Below are 19,087 nucleotides of genomic sequence, written 5' to 3' on the forward strand. Positions count from 1 at the left end.
CCCTCTTTGGCCCGGCTTCCCTACCGCGCCTGCGCGCTCCCGCCCGGTCTCCATCTTGGAATTGGGAGGAAGAGGGAGAGGGAGACCGGGACGAGACCAGGGCTGTGGTGCGGAAAGGCTGAGACTGAGAAGAGGAGAGGGAGAGAGGGCGCGGGACCACCTTTCACTACAGTCTTTCAGCTACCCTCAGGAGAGAGAAGGGGAAAGGGAGAAGGCCGGGGCGGGAGTGGGGGCTGTCACCCTCGGACCCCGGCGTGAAGGAACCGTGCGGCCGGACGTCCTCGGGGTGGGCCCCCTGTTGGTGGCCGAAGACCTGGGACTCAGGCCTTTGGTCCCATATTTCCGGGCTTGGCCCTCGCTTCGCAGATATCCGGGTATCAGCTCCTCGGGTCCCAGATATCCGGGACTCGGGTCCCAGCCTCCCTAAACCTGGGGATCTGTTTCATAGGATTTCAGATACCTGGGCTTCAGGCCCCTGCGTGCACCAGTATCTGGGGTTTATTCCCCACGCGTTCAAATACCAGATTCAGCCTCTCCCGGTTCAGATTTAAGGGGTTCACACCCCGCAAACCGAAATCCGGGATTCAGCAAGTGTCGTCCGCGAGGAGGAGGAGGACTGGACCGCGAGGTCAGATCAGGTTGTCACCCCCTCCTCTCCAGGGGAGGCTTCCCGGGCCCGCCCCTCAGGAAGGGCGAAAGCTGTGGAAGAGGTGGCAAGGGGGACCGTCTCCTTGCCCCTCTCCCTGCTTGGCAGAACCGCTGGAGGACCCCAGGAGGAGGCGCTGGGGCACCATAGTGACCCCTACCAGGTGAGATATGGGGTGCAGGGGCACGGGTCGCTGTGTCTAGCATTGAAAAGAAAGGGCGCTCCTCTGAGGAGCAGGGCCTGAATAGACCCTTCCTCATCATGGGGAAGCCCAGCTGGGCCAGTGGTCTGCCTCTGGCTAGCCGTGCCTTCTGTTGCAGCCCCTTCCCCTTCATTATGTCAGAATGTTGAGGGGGGACTTCGGGTGACAGGGTCTCTGATGTCATGTGAGAGGGTCACACCCTAGGATACTCGAGGTAAATCGGTTGGGATTGCACTGTCTGAGGGTCTTCCCTGTTCACTTTGCCTCTGACAGCTACTTCTTGGTTATACCCCTTTTTCTTGATTGCTCTGGGGTGTTGATTCCCATTCCTCTATCCCCACTATGGGTCTGCTTATCTGCTTTTTAGGCATGGTATGATTAGATTTCTTGGCCTTTCAGGGAAGTGTGTGTGTGCATTTGTGTTTGGGGGTGCCTGACAATATTTCCCCCAGCTGCAGTTACCTTCCAAACTCTTGCTGTGAGGGTATAAATGATCTCATACATTTGTCAAAAGAGCTGTCAAATGGATGCTGTATATCCATTCTCTAATAGGACCTCTTCCCTCTCCCTAGTCACCCCATGGGGGTCTTCTATTGCCGTCTTCCTATTTTACAGTTGAGAATATTGAGGCTTAGATTGCCCAAGGTCACACAGTGGCAGAATCATGGTTTGAACCCAAGTTGTCAAGTTTTGCCCCTGCTGGTATACCTGTCTCTTATCTCTTGTGTGTCTGGGCTTGACCAAAGAGGTTCAGAGGAGAACAAGTGGTGGTGAGATTTAAGAATGGGGCTGAGAAGAGCTTTTTCAGGAAGCTGTGCTCCGAAGCTTTTCCTGATGAGAGACTCTGGCTTCTGCTTTATGGATTTTTCTCTCTACTATGACCTTCATCTTTACCCTGATCCCAGTCTTTTGTCTGGGCTCCTGAGAGGTCTCTCTCTTCAGCCATTGTGGTGTTTCTTAATCGTTAAAGTCAAGCTTTAGGGATAGGATGATCACCAAAATATTAAGCCTTATGTTGACCCCAGAGGCAGGGAAGGAAAAACCCTATGTGAGTGGCTGCAAAGTGTTCCTAAGCATGAGATGCTGTTAAAAATCTCACAACAGCCTCATGCTATAAAACATTTTTACCCAAATGAAGATTAAGGAACTTACTAAAAGCCCTGTTGCTATACAGCGCGGATGAGGTGTAGTGTAGCTTAGGGACAGACCGTATTGAGTTACCTCCTCTGCAGAATGGAGATAATATTGTCCATTTTAGAAAGGGGTAATGATTTAACACAGACCTTGGTGATCATTCATACATGTTCGTTGAGAAAGAGGCCCCTTGTGATGTTTTATTTACATGTGGCCCAGGCTCCTGGGTTGGCATTCTTGGCTGAGTGCTGATAAAGAGGTTAAGATTCCTTTGGCAAGTTGAGAGCACCTGCCTTTGTGTGTGGGTGTGTCGTGGGAGAGGGGTGCTTGGCAGGAGAAAGGAGAAAGGGGCCTTTGAACAGCCTGGAGCTGCTGGGGTTGGTGCTCTGTCAATCAATCTCCTTGGCTATTCTGAGCCCTCTACACCCTGGGGGCCCACAGAAGAGTCAGACTCATTCACTCTAGGCCCTCCAATTTCCAGTTGGGCTGAGGAGACAGAATTAACAACACAACAGGAAACAATGTCCCACAGAATATAATTACATGCTAAATTGTTAGGTACTTTTAAGGAGTAGGACTGCCCTGAGAGTGGAGCTGAAGGTGCCTTTGTGCTTAAATTCCAACAAGTGCTTAGCGGAGAGGCCGGCTTGAAAGCCCTTCAAGGGGGTCTTGGCTCAGATGGACTGTGAGAACTATCTCTGGGTAATTGACTGGGTGTTCTAGGAGCCCTCCCAAGGGCTGCTGTAGTCAGGAAGGCTTCCTGCAGGAGGAGCCGAGCTGTGCATAAGTTGCTATGAGAATAATGGGCCTGACTGAAGAGAAGACCTTGTTCTTTGACTTAGAGAAGTTCTTCATTTCTGTGCCCTGGTAGCCTCATCTGTGACATGGTGATTGCATCCTGCCCTGCTTATTACATGTGGCTGTTGTGAAAACAGTAGTGGAGGGCCGGTTTGGGGCAAGTTTCTTATCCTTTCTGAGCCTGTAAAATTGGGTACTAGTAATATTTACTTCATAAGATTGTGAGGATTAAATGAGAAATAATACGCAGTGTATATGCAATAAATGTTTGTACACTGCAAGTGTCCTAGACCTGTGTGCTCTCTTGTAGTTGGATGTGACAAGTAAGGGAGCCTGGATCAGAGAGGCCCCAAGCCAGACACCAATATAGCCCTGTCTTCCCCCATTCCAGTCTCCCTATCACTGGTTCCTGGACACTTTTGAGAGCAAGTCTCCTGGCTGCTCTGGGTCAGTACCCACTTCTGACAATGGCCGGATTTCCACTGCCTCCGGCCTGGCCGTTTCCTGCTCTCTTCCAGGGTGTGAGAGGGAGAGGGAGGAGGAGGCCTCATTACCAAGGGTACAGGAAGATGCTGGGAAATGTTTGGAGTATGAAACTTCTGGGACAGAACACTGCCTGGGAGGCAGAATCTTTTATTCTTAAGGGGAGAAGTGAGGGCCGTGGTGAGAGTACTTGGCTCCCAGTCTTCTAGCAGCTTTAGGGACTCCACGGGCCTGCCCCTGTGCTCAATTGCCAGAGCTACTTTTGGGGTTGTTTTTTGTTGCTGTTTTGAGCTTTGATGTTCTTAATCTCCCCCTGCTCCTCTTCAACTGGTGCCTCATTAATGATCTAAGAGAGGGGAGGCAGAACCTGATAGACTCCCATTCCTTTCTCAAAAGGCCCCATCCCTGCTCTGAGGGTTCCATCTCCATTCTCTAGGACAGGCCCCTTTTTCAGGGCCCCCAGGGGCCACCATGCCAGCTGGGGGCCGAGCCGGGAGCCTGAAGGATCCCGATGTGGCTGAGCTCTTCTTCAAGGATGACCCCGAAAAGCTCTTCTCTGATCTCCGAGAAATTGGCCATGGCAGCTTTGGAGCTGTGTACTTTGTGAGTTGGGGCTCAGGAGGGTGGGTAGGGATGGGTAAATTGTATCCTTGCCCCCATGAAACTCCAACCAGCCGCTGTATCCTATTTGGGTTTCCTGTCTTCTGCTGAGCCAATGAGTCTTCTGCCCAGTTCTCACTGGGAACCATCACTACTCTCTCGTCTGGTCCTCTAGGCCCGAGATGTCCGTAACAGTGAGGTTGTGGCCATCAAGAAGATGTCCTACAGTGGGAAGCAGTCAAATGAGGTGGGTCTTCCTTGACAAGACCATGTGGGGTAATAAGTGACCCCAGTCTCAAAATACAGCCTGAATAAACCTGTCCTCTCTCAACCTTCTCTCAGAAGTGGCAGGACATCATCAAGGAGGTGCGGTTCCTGCAGAAGCTCCGACATCCCAACACCATTCAGTACCGGGGCTGTTACCTGAGAGAGCACACGGCGTGGGTGAGCTGCCCCGACGCGGCCTCCTCGTTGCCCCCACTTTGGCCCATCCGAATGATGGTCGTTTCTTTTAGGTAGTCCCTGTTCAGGGTGTTACCATGGGGAGCTTAGGAGGGAGAAAATTTCTCCCAACCTCTTTTAGTCCTCAGACAAACCCATTAACAGAAGTGTCCCTGGATCCAGAGGGAGAGGCTGGTTTGAAAAATGACAGAATACTAGCAGTTGGAAAGAAACATCTGGGCTGGAAGAGATGGAGATTGAATGGGACTTTGAAGGGGTGCAGATGGCTGTAATGGTGATTTCTTGAGCTTTTTCTAGGGGAGACCCTCACACTGGAGACAGTCCTTATCATGCCCTCATTTTCTCAGTTGTCCTTCCTCCTGGTCATTACCCTGGGGGCATTGCCTGAGTGGAGGATAGGCAAGGAAGCTCTCTCTTTTGGAGATGTGCCTAAGGGAGATGGGCCAGTGGTAGCCAGGTCTGCTGATCTCTGACCCTTGACCCTTCCTTAGCTGGTGATGGAGTATTGCCTGGGCTCAGCTTCTGACCTTTTAGAAGGTAAGTGACTCTTTGACCAGTAAACAGGAAAAGGGTGAGGAGCAGGAAAGGGTTAGGGGGAGCTTGTTTCAAGGGTGCTCAGGCTCCCTCCCGTTGATGTTTTTCCCTTACTCTCCAGTGCACAAGAAGCCCCTTCAGGAAGTAGAGATCGCCGCAGTGACCCACGGGGCCCTTCAGGGCCTGGCTTACCTGCACTCCCACAACATGATTCATAGGTACAGCAGCACTGGGAAGGGCTGCTCTCTACACTGCTCTTTGTTCTGCTGGGTTACGGTCTTAGAAACTTAGTACAAAGCCCCTGTCAGGCCGTCCTGAGCCATGTACCCTACTCCTGTGCTTTGCCTTCCAGGGATGTGAAGGCTGGAAACATCCTGCTGTCAGAGCCAGGCTTGGTAAAGCTGGGTGACTTTGGCTCTGCATCCATCATGGCACCAGCCAACTCCTTTGTGGGCACACCATACTGGTGAGTGGGCATGGTTGTGAGAAAGTGTGCTCCCAAGACAATGGATGCAGGAGTTGTCAGAGTCTGGGCAGCTGATTAGCTTCTTTTTTCTGACCGTTCTCTCAGGATGGCTCCAGAGGTGATTCTGGCGATGGATGAGGGGCAGTATGATGGTAAAGTGGATGTCTGGTCCTTGGGGATAACCTGCATTGAGCTAGGTAAGGCGTTCTCGCTGCTCCTCTGTCCACTGTTCTCTCCATTCTTCTGTTACTATTGCCATACCATCCTGTGCTCAGAGACCTATAAGCTGTTACCCATTTTCATTCTACCCTTAATCTCCAGTATAGGCAGTTGTCAAATCCTCCCAGTTCTGAGACCTTGCCATCTATTTCTTTCCGGTCTTCTATACTAGTTCTAGGTCTTTTTTGAGTGCCCATTTTGTACCATACACGCTACTAGTAGATCCTGGGGTTACAGAGGTGAGTGAAACTCTTGTCCTTGTGAAACTTACTTCCAAGTTAGAGAAATAGCTTTCAGTGTGATAACAGCTGAATGGAGAAGTCACAGGAGCACTACAGCCAAGGGACTTGAGCTAATTTAAGGGCTACTTGAAAGGTTTTCCTATAGCAGAGATGTGTAAACAGGACCACACAACAAATAATATTTAAAATAGTTAGCTGGGGGCCTCCCCTGGTGGTGCAGCACTAAGAAGCTAAAGCCACTTCAGCATGAGTTTGATCCCCGCCCTGGAGGTGACCCATATGTCACAGCAGACCTCTCCTGACTCCTGCTGCTCTCCTCAGCAGTGTACTTGGTTGATCTGCCTGTTCTGCTCCCCACTGTTTCTCTGGTGAATCCTCTCACCACCCCTGCACCTCTGGCCTGTAGCCCAGTCCTGTGCGCGTAAATAAATAAATCTTAAAAAAAAAAGTTAGCTGGGGACCTTCCTGGTAGTGGAAGGGGTTACGTCTCAGCACTGTGAAGCTACCCATAGCCATTGCAGTATGAGTGCCCTCCTGGCCAGGGAGGTGACCCACAGGCACAGCAGACCTCTCCTGACCTGCCCACTGCTTCCCTCAGCAGTGAATTTCAGTGGCTCTGCCTGTTCTGCTCCCCACTCTGGGGAATCCTCTCACCGCCCCCCTCAGGCATCTCTAGCCTGAACCCCAAATCTTGTATGTATAAAAAATTTTTTAAACTAAGTTAACTGAAGACTGTGGCGAAGAGCCTTCCAGATGGACACTAATATGTGCAGAATCCTGAGGTAAGAGCAGGCATGGGGAGCTGAGACTAGCTTCAGTTAGGGATATAGCATGTGAGTAGTAAGGCCAAAGAGTGAGGTTCAAATGAACTCATAAGACCTTGAAACCATGTCAGGTTCTCATCACTGACAGCCTACACTATTCAAACAACTATCTAGTGAGGATAGTGTTTCTAAGGTCCCCAGCATGGTAGCAAATAGTTGCCCAAGATTCTGATACCTTTGGTTATTCTTAACAACTTCTTGCAGGGATCTTTTCTACTCCCAGTCTCTTCATTCCATTCTTTCCTCATGTGAGAGAGGTCTGCCTCAGCTCAATGCTGTGGTTTCACTCTTCTCAGTGATCTGAACCATCACTGGTTACCCATTGCCTTATAGACTTAAACCTCGCACCAAGCTAAAGACACTACTTAAAGGCTAGCTCTCCCCGTCATTAGCTCCACCCCTGAATGTGCCACCAAATTTTCCAGTTTCTTGCTTTGGTTTGTATTGTATCCTGCCCCAGTTCAGACATTTAAGCATTTCCTCCATTCCCTCCATTTCCATAATTCTATATTTACTTTTCCCCACAGCTAGACAGGAAATGGAAATATGTGAAGCAAGCTAGGTATAAGAAGAAAATCTAGATCTTACCGTTTTTTCGCCTAGTTTTTTGTAGAGACATGGATTCAGAAAGTATTTCCCTACTATTTAAAAAAGTCAGCGGCCTCCCTGGTAGGTTAAAGGACAGCATTATGAGACTACCACAGCCACTGCATCACAAGTTCGATCCCTGGCCAGGGAGGTGACCAGCATGGTACAGCAGACCTCTCCTGACCCACTCATGCTCCCCTCAGCAGTGTAGTTCAGTTGATCTGCCTGTCCTGCTCTCCGCTCTGTCTCTGGTGAAACCTCTCACCGCACACCTGCATCCCTGGCCTGTACCCCAGCTCTGTATGCATAACTAAATAAATCTTTTAAAAAAAAAATCAGTCTTTATTATAAATGGCAACTGATGGTCTGAGTTTGTCAGAGAAGCAAAGTATATGTATGATAGAGAAGACTGGCAAACTGGAGGTTGCTATTCCCAGGTGAAGAGGCCCCTGTTGCCTCTGCAGATGATTTTTACACAGGAGAGGAGGCTCTCTTTCACTAGATCCTGTTTTTTTTTTTTTTTTTAAATAGCACTAGAAATTCAGAGTAATTTGGTCTAAAGTCACTATTTAAACCACAAACATGAGTGACATAAATCATTTGACTAGGCCACAGGCGGAGGGCTCCTGGTTTGTACTAAGACCTAGCTGCAATATCCCTTTTTCAAAGACCTTCCCTGAAACCTCTACAAATACATCAACTTGAAGGTCCACGAACACATCAAGCTTCCCAGCTTTTCTAGTCTCCCTCTGTGCCAGTGAACACTTTGGATTTGATTTTACTTGTTCAGTGCTATTTCATCTTCCCTGTTAGATTAGAAATTCCTGGAGGAACAAGCCTGTCACTTGTCTTTCCTTACCTTCTCTACTGCACTTAGGAAAGTTTTGGCTTTTGTTTGGCATTTAATTTACATTAGTTGGAGCCCTCCCTGGTGGCGCATCAAGTTAAAGCGCAGCACGATGATGCCACTGGCGGCACATGTCAAACTCCCGGCCAGGGAGGTGACCCAAGTGGTGCGGCAGACCTCTCCTGACCTGCCCACTGCTCCTCTCAGCAGTGTTTCAGCACATCTGTTGTTCTGCTCCCTATGCTGTCTCTGGTGAATCCTCTCATGCCCTGCATCTGGCCTGTACCCCAGTTTTTGTATGAATAAATAAATAAATCCTTTAAAACAATTGTATTAGTTGGAGCAATAACTGAATGCGCTTTCTTCGGCCTTTGGTACTTTTGCATTCATTATTTTCTTTGATCTCTGTTCTACCTCTGTATAAGGGAAAGCATAGGTGTTGTATTTGCTTGAGGGAATTCATTGAGATTACTGGAATTGCTCAGGGTCATGCAGCAAAGAGTTTAGAGAGCTGGACTGTGACCCTGAGTCTTTGATTTCCAGTCAGGTTTCCTCTGCCCACCTGCCACCTCTCACCTTATTTCCCTTGACTTCTCTCTGTAGCGGAACGGAAACCACCTCTGTTTAACATGAATGCGATGAGTGCCTTATACCACATTGCACAGAATGAGTCCCCCGTGCTACAGTCAGGACACTGGTGAGGACTGGGATCCCTGTGCCCAGGGGTTAGGTCATGAGGTAAGGTTACCTGGCTCATGTCCTCCCCACCCGCCTGTGACTTCTAGGTCTGAGTATTTCCGGAATTTTGTCGACTCCTGTCTTCAGAAAATCCCTCAAGATAGACCAACGTCAGAGGTTCTTCTGAAGGTGAGGGGCTCACTGGCCCAGTGTTCTCCTGGAACTGTAGCTTATTCATAAGAAATCCTTTAGTGAAATTAGTAGTTCCTTGTTCTTCCTCCATCAAGAACTTAGTTTATGAATTCCCACTTCCATCCCCAGTACCCAGTGGGCTCCGTGTTTTGCAAGGTTATGTCTTACTAGCCTGTCTTTACTTATTAAGTAATAATTTATTTTCCCTTCTTTTATTCATCAAAAATATATAATTGCCAGCCACAGCTTCTGTTCAGCCTGAGATAACCAGGGTTACCACACTGATCTGATGTAATTCAAGCCAAAAGCCTATGTAGCCTATTTACGGGTAAATGTGTAATTTTCCCCAGGTATTTTTTTTTTTTTATCAAAAGTAGAAGGGCCCCCGTTCCCTTCCTAAATCCATGGGGGCTAGGCAGCCCTTGTTAACAAGGACCTGATTCAGATTAGTTTTATAATTATGGGATATCTTGGGACACCCAGAGAGACTGTGACGTGTCCATGGTCACTCAGTACTTTGATAGAGAACCTGGACTAGAATCCAGATCTCTTGACTCTTCTTGCCTCTCAGCCATCCCTGAAGGAGAAAGAAAACATGGGGAGTAGAGACTGGATGGTGAAAATTATTGTGGGAAGGGGGTAGAGAAGATGATGAGATCCATGGGCTGTTGGGGTACAGAGGGCTCTTGGCAGCAGGCCTCAGCATTCCCTTTTCCTAGCACCGCTTTGTGCTCCGGGAGCGGCCACCCACAGTCATCATGGACCTAATCCAGAGGACCAAAGATGCCGTGCGTGAGCTGGACAACCTGCAGTACCGCAAAATGAAGAAGATCCTGTTCCAAGAGGCACCTAACGGACCTGGCGCTGATGCCCCGGAGGAGGAGGAGGTGACCCAGCTTGCCCTACCACCCTCAACCCCTGTGTTGTGCTTGCCTGCGAAGGTTGCTTGCTTGGCCCCTCTTGGCTCCTGACAGCCTGTCTCCTAGTACTACCTTCATGTACACACCCTTGTCCTTCCCCTTCCCTGCCCAACAGCCTACGCCCTGTCCGCAGGAGACGGAACCCTACATGCACCGGGCTGGGACACTGACCAGTCTGGAGAGTAGCCACTCAGTACCCAGCATGTCCATCAGCGCTTCCAGCCAGAGCAGCTCAGTCAACAGCCTAGCAGATGCCTCAGACAATGAGGAGGAGGAGGAGGAGGAAGAAGAAGAAGAAGAGGAAGAGGAAGGCCCTGAAGCCCGAGAGATGGCCATGATGCAGGAGGGAGAGCACACAGTCACCTCCCACAGCTCCATCATCCACCGGCTGCCGGTATGCGGCTCACCCTGTGTAGCTGTGACAGAGGCAAGGCTGAGCTCCAGCTCTCCTGCTCAGGAACCACTTGGGTTCTCTGCTCTCACTGTGACCTCTCTTCCTAAGTCACAGGAACTCCCTTTGGGCCCAAAGGCCTCTAGGCTTTGGGCATCCCTTTCACCTTTCTTTCCTCTAGGGCTCTGACAACCTGTACGATGATCCCTACCAGCCAGAGATGACCCCGGGCCCTATCCAGCCACCTGCTGCCCCTGCTCCCACCTCTACCACCTCCTCTTCAGCCCGCCGCCGGGCCTACTGCCGCAACCGGGACCACTTCGCTACCATCCGTACTGCCTCCCTGGTAGGTGTGCCAGCCTCCTTTGCCCTGAATGCTCCCGAATTGTGTCTTTCAGTCCAGGAAAGACTTCTCACTGTGGCCCTAGATTCCACCTTCATTGTCTGTTGCTATCTCTGGCCTTCTCCTTACCTTGATTTCCCCCTCTCCGTTTTGCCAAGAGTGTTCTTGTCACGTTGCCCGGTGTGAGTGCTCTAACTTGGCAGACTCTTACTCCATTTTTGTGACTAGGTTAGACTGGGGTCTCGAAGCATGCCTTCCCAGGTTCCTGGCCAGTCAAGTGTGTCATAACCCTGTGGTGCTGCTCATTGGCATTGTGACAGGTTTACTGGACCCCGTGCTTCCAAAGAGCAGGGACACTGTTCAGGTGTCTGCCTTCCCCTGGTGATTGGCTCTTAGATCCTCATGGAGCCTCTGAGAGGGAGAGGGCATGATCGCCTTCGAGAGCGGAGGCAGCTGTGACTCGGGTTCCTTGCTTAAGCTCCTGTGGTCTTTTAGACACTGCAGATAAGATCTTGGTCCCCTGTGAGGAAATGTTACTGCCCCGTTTGATGAAGCTTAGGTATGTCACTTGCTTGAGGTCCCATGGCTGTAAGTGATGGCTCTAATTCTGTCTCGTCCCTCTGCTCTCTTGAATTAACTGAGCTGTTGGCACTTTTGTACCGTACCGCACCTTTTACCTCATTTCATCACGCCAGCCTGTAAGCTGATGACAGTCTCCACATCTAGTTGAGGAAGGAACCGAATGAGAATTCAACCCATGAGTCTAAAACCCATGTTCCCCCCCATACAGCACCAAGACTCTGTGTCCAAGAGGGGGGCCAAGGCTGAACCCCATTTCTCACCCTGTCCTGCCCCAGGTCAGCCGTCAGATCCAGGAGCATGAGCAGGACTCAGCCCTGCGGGAACAGCTGAGCGGCTATAAGCGGATGCGACGCCAGCACCAGAAGCAGCTGCTGGCCCTGGAGTCAAGGCTGAGGGGTGAGCGTGAGGAGCACAGCGCACGCCTGCAGCGGGAGCTTGAGGCACAGCGGGCTGGCTTTGGGGCTGAGGCAGAAAAGCTGTCGCGACGGCACCAGGCCATCGGTGAGAAGGAAGCTCGAGCTGCCCAGGCTGAGGAGCGTAAGTTTCAACAGCACATCCTCGGGCAGCAAAAGAAGGAGCTGGCTGCTTTGCTGGAGGCACAGAAGCGAACCTACAAGCTTCGGAAGGAGCAGCTGAAGGAGGTAGGCTAGGGCTGCGGCTGTGGACGGGGCCCGTGTCGGCGAGTCAGGCCCCGACTTTCCTCCTCTCCCCACTGTCCTTGCCCAGGAACTCCAGGAGAACCCCAGTACCCCCAAGCGGGAGAAGGCTGAGTGGCTGTTGCGACAGAAGGAGCAACTACAGCAGTGCCAGGCAGAGGAAGAGGCAGGGCTGCTGCGGCGGCAACGCCAGTACTTCGAGCTGCAGTGTCGCCAGTACAAGCGCAAGATGCTGTTGGCTCGACATAGCCTGGACCAGGACCTGCTGCGAGAGGTGAGTCACCTTCCCCACGCCCTTCCCCGGCCCAGATGCCGCCCTGTGCCCTCTGCTTCACTTGTCTTTTCCCTCTGCCTGCGCTTGTGTGATGCCCTGGCTTCTCTTGAACACCCCTTTTGCTTTTCATCCCCATCAGCCCTCACTGCATAGAGTTCCCTTACATGTCTGTCCCCAGGCCAGCCAGGAGCTGCACTCCCTTACACCCCTCGACAGCACCCTTCATCTCCCCACCACCCTCAGTGCCCTTTGCCAGTAGTCCTGAGTCTCTCGCTTTCTTGACACCAGCAAGCCTTCCTGACTGGGCTCTGGGCCCTGCTTCCCTTCTGCCTCAGGACTTGAACAAGAAACAGACACAGAAGGACTTGGAGTGTGCATTGCTGCTGCGGCAGCATGAAGCCACACGGGAGCTGGAGTTACGGCAGCTCCAGGCTGTACAGCGCACACGGGCTGAGCTCACCCGCCTGCAGCACCAGACGGAGCTGGGCAACCAGCTGGAGTACAACAAGCGCCGTGAGCAAGAGTTGCGACAGAAGCATGCGGCCCAGGTTCGCCAGCAGCCCAAGAGCCTCAAAGTACGTTCAAGCCAGCGTTCCCCGGGCCTCCCATTCCCCGTTCCCGGGGTTCTGGGACCACCCAGCACAGGCATCCCTAGAGAAGAGCAGCCCTGTTCATCTAGCCAGGAGGCAGTCCTGGACCAAAGAATTCTGGGAGAGGAGGAAGCAGTTCCAGAGAGAAGGATTCTGGGAAAGGAAGGGACTGCTTTGGAGCCAGAGGAGCATAGGATATTGGAGGAAGAATCAGGACCCCCTAGGCCCAGTCCACAAAATCAAAGAAGTTTGGCTGAGGAGGAAGTTTGGGATCTACCTGCAGAGGTGCTAGAGGAGCTTAGAGTCCCATCCCTGGCACCCCAAGAAAGGAGCATCGTGGGCCAAGAGGCAACTGGGGATTGGAGGTTGTGGGGGAAGGAAGATGGGAGCTTCCTGGATGAGGAGTTTGAGCTCGACTGGGTGCAGGGCCCAGCACTCACCCCAGTCCCTGAGGAAGAGGAGGAAGAGGAAGAAGGGGCTCCAGCTAGGACCCTGAGGGATCCTGATGATGGCTGTCCCTTACCAGACATCCCACCTGAGCCCCCTCCAGCACGTTTGAGACCTGGCCCTACTAGCCAGTTACCTGGACTCCTGTCCCATGGCCTCCTGGCTAGCCTCTCCTTTGCAGTAGGGTCTTCCTCTAGCCTCCTGCCCCTACTCCTTCTGCTGCTTCTCCCACTGCTGGCAGCCCAGGGTGGAGGTGGTCTGCAGGCAGCCCTGCTGGCCCTTGAGGTGGGGCTGATAGGCCTAGGATCCTCCTACCTACTTCTTTGTACAGCTCTGCACCTGCCCCCGAGTCTGTTCCTACTCCTGGCCCAAGGCACTGCATTGGGAATTGTATTGAGTCTCAGTTGGCACCGAGGTCTTATGGGTGTGCCTCTGGGCCTTGGAGCTGCCTGGCTCCTGACGTGGCCAGGCCTGGCTCTGCCTTTGGCAGCTACGGCAGCTGGTGGCAAATGGGTGAGACAGCAGGGCCCCCGGATCCGTCGGGGTATCTCTCGGCTCTGGTTACGGACTCTGCTGCACCTGTCACCCATGGCTTTTCGAGCCCTACAGGGTTGTGGGGCTGTGGGGGACCGGGGCCTGTTTGCACTCTACCCCAAGACTAACAAGAATTGCTTCCATAGCCGTCTCCCTGTGCCTGGGCCCCGGAGGAATAATCCCCGCACTGCCAAACACCCTCTGGCCCTATTGGCAAGGTTTTGGGCCCTGTGCAAGGGCTGGAATTGGCGTCTAGCACGGGCCAGCCAGGGGTTAGCCTCCCACTTGCCTCCTTGGGCTATTCACACACTGGCCAGTTGGGGCCTGCTTCGTGGTGAGCGGCCCAGCCGTATTCCCAGGCTGCTACCGCGAAGTCAGCGAAGTCAGCGCCGGCTCGGGCCCTCTGCCTCCCGCCAGCCAGCAGTAGGGACTCTAGCTGGGCGGAGATCCCGGACTCGCCGGTCTCAGGCCCTGCCTCCCTGGAGGTGACCGCCAACTCTAGCTCTTCCTCAGTCCAAATCTAGAGCATTGAGCACTTTATCTCCCACTACTCAGTGAAGTTCCTTCAGTTCCAGCCCTCTCCTCCCTTTCACTCCTCCTTCCTCGGTATGCTGCCCACCCCACTCCCAGACCACCGGACCTCTAGACTGGCAGCCTCCTCTACCATGGAGTCAGAAGTTACACTGTGTGTTCTGACGCTCCCCCACTCTATAAGTTATTGCTGTTTTCCCGCTGTGTGTGTGTTCATCCTCACCCTCATCAACTCAGGCCTGGGGCCAGGGGCGGCGGTGGGTGGGAAGAGTCATGTTTTTTTTTCTCTCTTTGATTTTGTTTTTCTGTCTCCCTTCCAACCTGTCCCCTTTCCCCCACCAAAAAAAAAAAAAAAAAAAAAGAAAAAGACAAACACAAATAAAATATCTGAGCGGAACTGTACCTTTGGCCCAGGCTGCCTCTGTCTGCTTTGTCCTGCCGCCTAGCCTCCCCGGTATGACCCGACCCCCAGTCTGGACCCTTGGTCCCCAGTTCCATGACCTCTTCACCCCCATCTGCGTTATCTCAACCCCTTTCGCTCCTCAGCCTTACCCTGTCTGCCTTCATAGCTTCGTTGCACCATGACCACCACCAGCTCGGGGGTCTCGACCCCTTTGGGCTTCTACAGAACCTTTTGATTCCACAGTGGAGCCCTTTCAGAGAGTACTTAGGTTCTGGGTCCTTTCATCCTCACCACCTGCCTTTTCTCCCAACCCATTCCCTATGTGGTTCCTTTTTGTCTGGGAGCTGAAGTTCTCCTGGCATCAGGCATAACCCTCAAGGGGTGGGGGCTGGGACTATATAAACCCTTCACAATAGAAAGTGGTGAATTGGGGGGGCCGTGGAAATGGGGTTGGTTGTGAACTTGGGAGTGGGTACAGAGTATACAAAAGGGGCCGACTGGAATGTGGAGATCTGGTCAGGGTGACAGCTGCTGACCCCTTGAACTTGTGAGGACCGTTCTGGCCACCTCTGCCCTTTCCCTTACATAGCCCAAGACGGGGCAACCCTTTCTTTTCCATTTCTCAGCTCAGTGCTTTTCCTCCTTCCCTCCCTCCTTCCCTGAGTTGCTGAACCTGGGACGTCGTCTATCTTTCCTGAGCTGTGTTGCTGTTTTCCACGGGAGTGTTGTGTGACTTGGTTTTCTCTTAACTCGTGCACATTCTATATCTACGTACATGCCTCTCTCTTCTCCCTCTGCATGGTCAGAGCTTCTTGTGTATACTCAGTACTCTGTAAAGGTTGTTAGTTCCCTGTCTGTGAGTTCTGCTGCTCTTCTTGTGAAGTTTTCCACCCAGCTCTCCAAATATGTCCTCATCACATGTCGTCCTTTACGTCTCTTGCCCATCAAGAACCTTCCTGATCTCTCCGCACAACCCCCTCTCTCCATGTCTGTCCATATACAGCTCCCCCCGCCCCCTCTGTCTAACATGTTTTCTGTTTCTCTCCCTCTCCCTGTCTGCTTCTGTGTCCTCTCTTCCTCTCCCCCCGACCCTGGTTGTTCTCCTCCTCTTCCTTCTCTACCTCTTCCTCTTCCTCTTCCTCTCTCCTGCCCCCATCTCCCCTTGGTCCGTCCACTGCATAGTCTAAGGAGCTGCAGATCAAGAAGCAGTTCCAGGAGACGTGTAAGATCCAGACTCGGCAGTACAAGGCTCTGCGGGCACACTTGCTGGAGACCACGCCCAAAGCTCAGCACAAGAGCCTCCTTAAGCGGCTCAAGGAAGAGCAGACCCGCAAGCTGGCGATCCTGGCCGAGCAGTATGACCAGTCCATCTCAGAGATGCTCAGCTCACAGGCGGTGAGGCCTGGGGTCCAGGGAGGGAGCATGGTGGATATTTTTCCAGCTTAGTTATGGGAAAACTGGGAAAGGGGGGGGGGTGTTCTTGAGAAACTCAGCTATTCGCCCACTGTTGTATCCTCTGCTATGGTTTTTACTATATCTCTCAAGTATTTTCTTAAGGTCTTGACAAAGCCAGCCCACCTTACTTAAGAACCACCAAGGAAACAATGGTTATAACTTTTTTCCTGGGCCTGAACTATTTTAATGTATGAATGGGGAGCGTATCAAAATGATTGTAGCTCTCATACTGATTTACTCAGACTTCTGGAGGGTTCTGAAGGTGGCTGTTTTAAAATGATCATATCCAACACTGCAATGGGCCGCTTGAAATACACATAATAGCAAAAAAAAGTACAAATGCCCGTTTTATTGCCATCCTCTTACCTAACCCCACCTCTCAGAGGTAATTCTTGATAATAATTTCTAGGTTTTTTTCATATACATTTATGGAAAATCATATAAAACTAAACAAAGATGGAATCATACCATACATATTGTTATCTCACCTCCTTTTCCACTTAACATTTCTTGGACATTTTTCCATGTCAGTACACATAGCATTTTTTTTTAGCAGCTTAGAATTTTCCACAGCATGGATGTAACATAATTTATTTAACCCATCCCTTATTGGTGGACATTTAGGTTGTTTCCAGTATTTTGCTATTACAACGCTTCAGTGAACACCTTCGAGCACTTGTGCAAGTATACCTGGGGGATAAATGCCTGGAAGTGTAAATGCTGTGTCACAGGGTATGACGACCTTTCATTTTGATAGATGTTGAGACTGGCTGCTTCTTGAAACCTTAGGGCCCAGGCCTACCGGGGCAGGGGAGGACTGTGGGGCTGGGGGAGGAGGTCACTGAAGCCAGTTCTTCCTATTCTCCAGCTGCGACTCGATGAAACCCAGGAGGCTGAGTTCCAGGCCCTGCGGCAACAGCTTCAACAGGAACTGGAGCTGCTCAATGCTTACCAGAGCAAGATCAAGATACGCACAGAAAGTCAGCACGAGAGAGAGCTACGGGAGCTGGAGCAGAGAGTAGCTCTGAGGCGGGCACTGCTAGAGCAACGGGTAAGACAGCTTGGCCTCCAGGATGTGGTGGGGTGGGCATGTTCTCCCCTCCCTGGAATGTCTAACCTCTCTTCTGGGTGCTCCAGGTGGAAGAGGAGCTGCTGGCCCTGCAGACAGGGCGCTCCGAGCGAATCCGGAGTTTGCTTGAGCGGCAGGCCCGCGAGATTGAGGCCTTCGATGCTGAAAGCATGAGGCTGGGATTCTCCAGTATGGCTCTGGGGGGCATCCCAGCCGAGGCTGCTGCCCAGGGCTATCCTGCCCCACCCCCTGCCCCTGCCTGGCCCTCCCGTCCTGTCCCCCGCTCAGGGGCACACTGGAGCCATGGCCCCCCTCCACCAGGCATGCCCCCCCCAGCCTGGCGTCAACCCTCTTTGCTGGCGCCCCCTGGCCCCCCGACCTGGCTGGGGCCCCCAGCACAGAGTGGAACTCCCCGTGGTGGAGCCCTGCTGCTGCTAAGAAACAGTCCCCAGCCCCTGCGGCGGGCAGCCTCTGGGGGCAGTGGCAGTGACAGCGTGGGCCCACCTGCTGCCGCGGTGCCCGGGCCTCTGAGCCGCAGCACCAGTGTTGCTTCCCACATACTTAATGGCTCCTCCCACTTCTATTCCTGAAGTGCAGGGTGGGTAAGCAGGTGAATGGGGGAGGGGCAAGGGTGGGTGGAGCCTGATCCTAGAGGGCAGTAAGCTTGTGGCTCACCCAAGGGTGGGGGGACAGGATGTTGGCTCCAGCTCCCCTCGGACTTCCTCATCTCATGAACTTCTTGGGCTGGCCAGTGGCCCAGGACCGGCTTGGGCATAGGTGCCTCAAGGCTGATCAGGAGCCCTTGCCTCCCCACCATGGTGCCAGGTCTCTCTCCATCGTGGCCTCAGAAAGGAGGGAGATGTGCGTGTCAAATATTCATCTAGTCCCCCGGGGGAGGGCAAGGGCGGGTCTAGATATATTATATTCAGAGAACTATACTACCCCCTGCAATGGGGTCATGGATTAGGGATGCCAGGCCGCCTAGACCTGGGTGGTGATGAAACAGGTCTGGGGCCTGGAGTGGGAATAGGAGAAAAGGCCTTCCTAAGAAAGAAGGATCCGGATGGGGTCTTGGGGTCAGGATGCCTGGGTCTCTCCATTCCCCCATTGCTGTCTGACGTCCTGTGCCGTCTTGTCCTTTATCTTTTTTTTTTAATTGAGATCAGAGCTGGCGTAGGGGAACAGGGAAGGACCATGGAAGGGGCTGCTCCTGGCCTGGGAGCAGTCATGGGAGCCCCTCCCGGCTACGGGGCTGCACAGAGCCCCACGGCAAGCTTTTAATAAACTGTTGGTTATTCTAACAGACCTGGGACTCACCTTTTCTGTCTTAAGGTGTGCGTTAAGGACTGTACAGTCGCAGGTGATAGTTACCTTTTGTAGATCAAGTTTATTGTGCTGTGTGACTGAACATTTCCGTGATTTTAATAATGACAGGCATGCCTGGATCCAGAGCCTCAATGACCCACTAGTCTCTTGATCCGGTGCTTCCCTTTGTTTTGACTTATAGTCCTCTCAGAAGCTTCACTTCACAGAGCCCTTTGGCAGCCCAAGCTCACCAACAGCTTCACCAAGAATTCCTGTGAAGCCTCAAAGTGACCTTATTGGCTTTTTTTTAATAGCCAGCTACATTGATTTGTGAGCTCTCTGTACCCATCCCTTTAAGGCTGAGTCTGGCTGTTTCCAGAGGGTCCAGAAAGACATATATAAACACCAGCTATTCCTAGTCATTTCATTTTGTGTTTCTCATTCTTCAAGCCAATTATTCACTTCTTCCAACTAGGTTTTCAGCTAAAAGCATGGTGAACAGAGAGGCCCACTGCTCAGGCTGGAGTTAGGATAGGAACCATATTTTCCTCTGAGCTGGTGGCAGACTAGATGGCAGGGTCTGGAAGCTGAGATTTCTTTTGAGAATTTGGGGAAAGGAAAGGGAAGCAGACCAGGGGTGGCAGTGGCTACCTCAGTTTCCTGGCCCAAAGT

General features: G+C 52.2%; 1 protein-coding gene across 4 annotated transcripts; it reads left to right on the forward strand.

Annotated features, from left to right (window-relative positions):
• The first annotated feature begins 40 nt into the window (after window positions 1-40).
• On the forward strand, window positions 41-18,415 carry TAOK2 (TAO kinase 2). Of its 4 annotated transcripts, none has more exons than XM_012731894.1 (19): window positions 41-809; window positions 3,700-3,866; window positions 4,039-4,110; window positions 4,206-4,307; window positions 4,817-4,862; window positions 4,981-5,077; window positions 5,212-5,325; window positions 5,431-5,522; window positions 8,649-8,742; window positions 8,831-8,912; window positions 9,635-9,802; window positions 9,951-10,229; window positions 10,408-10,572; window positions 11,427-11,792; window positions 11,878-12,081; window positions 12,417-12,656; window positions 15,769-15,981; window positions 16,910-17,092; window positions 17,179-18,415. In XM_012731894.1, exons 2-19 carry the CDS (start codon window positions 3,735-3,737, stop codon window positions 17,698-17,700), a joined length of 3,171 nt encoding a protein of 1,056 aa, XP_012587348.1. In that variant the 5' UTR covers window positions 41-809; window positions 3,700-3,734; the 3' UTR covers window positions 17,701-18,415. The 4 variants fall into 4 exon arrangements, with proteins under 4 accessions (XP_012587348.1, XP_004692063.1, XP_004692061.1 ...); XM_004692006.2 differs by having other exon boundaries at window positions 9,969-10,229; XM_004692004.2 differs by lacking the exons at window positions 15,769-15,981; window positions 16,910-17,092; window positions 17,179-18,415 and having other exon boundaries at window positions 9,969-10,229; window positions 12,417-14,592.
• The last annotated feature ends 672 nt before the right edge of the window (window positions 18,416-19,087 follow it).

Source organism: Condylura cristata, unplaced genomic scaffold (genome assembly GCF_000260355.1).
Source record: "Condylura cristata isolate star-nosed mole 26May11 unplaced genomic scaffold, ConCri1.0 scaffold00032, whole genome shotgun sequence".
NCBI lineage: Eukaryota > Metazoa > Chordata > Mammalia > Eulipotyphla > Talpidae > Condylura > Condylura cristata.

Coding starts and splice junctions, on each gene's coding strand:
- TAOK2 (XM_012731893.1), top strand. CDS start 3,735: ATGCCAGCTGGGGGCCGAGCCGGGAGCCTGAAGGATCCCGATGTGGCT. Junction 5,078..5,211: donor TCCCACAACATGATTCATAG/GTACAGCAGCAC, acceptor TTTGCCTTCCAG/GGATGTGAAGGCTGGAAACA. Junction 10,230..10,407: donor CCATCATCCACCGGCTGCCG/GTATGCGGCTCA, acceptor TCTTTCCTCTAG/GGCTCTGACAACCTGTACGA.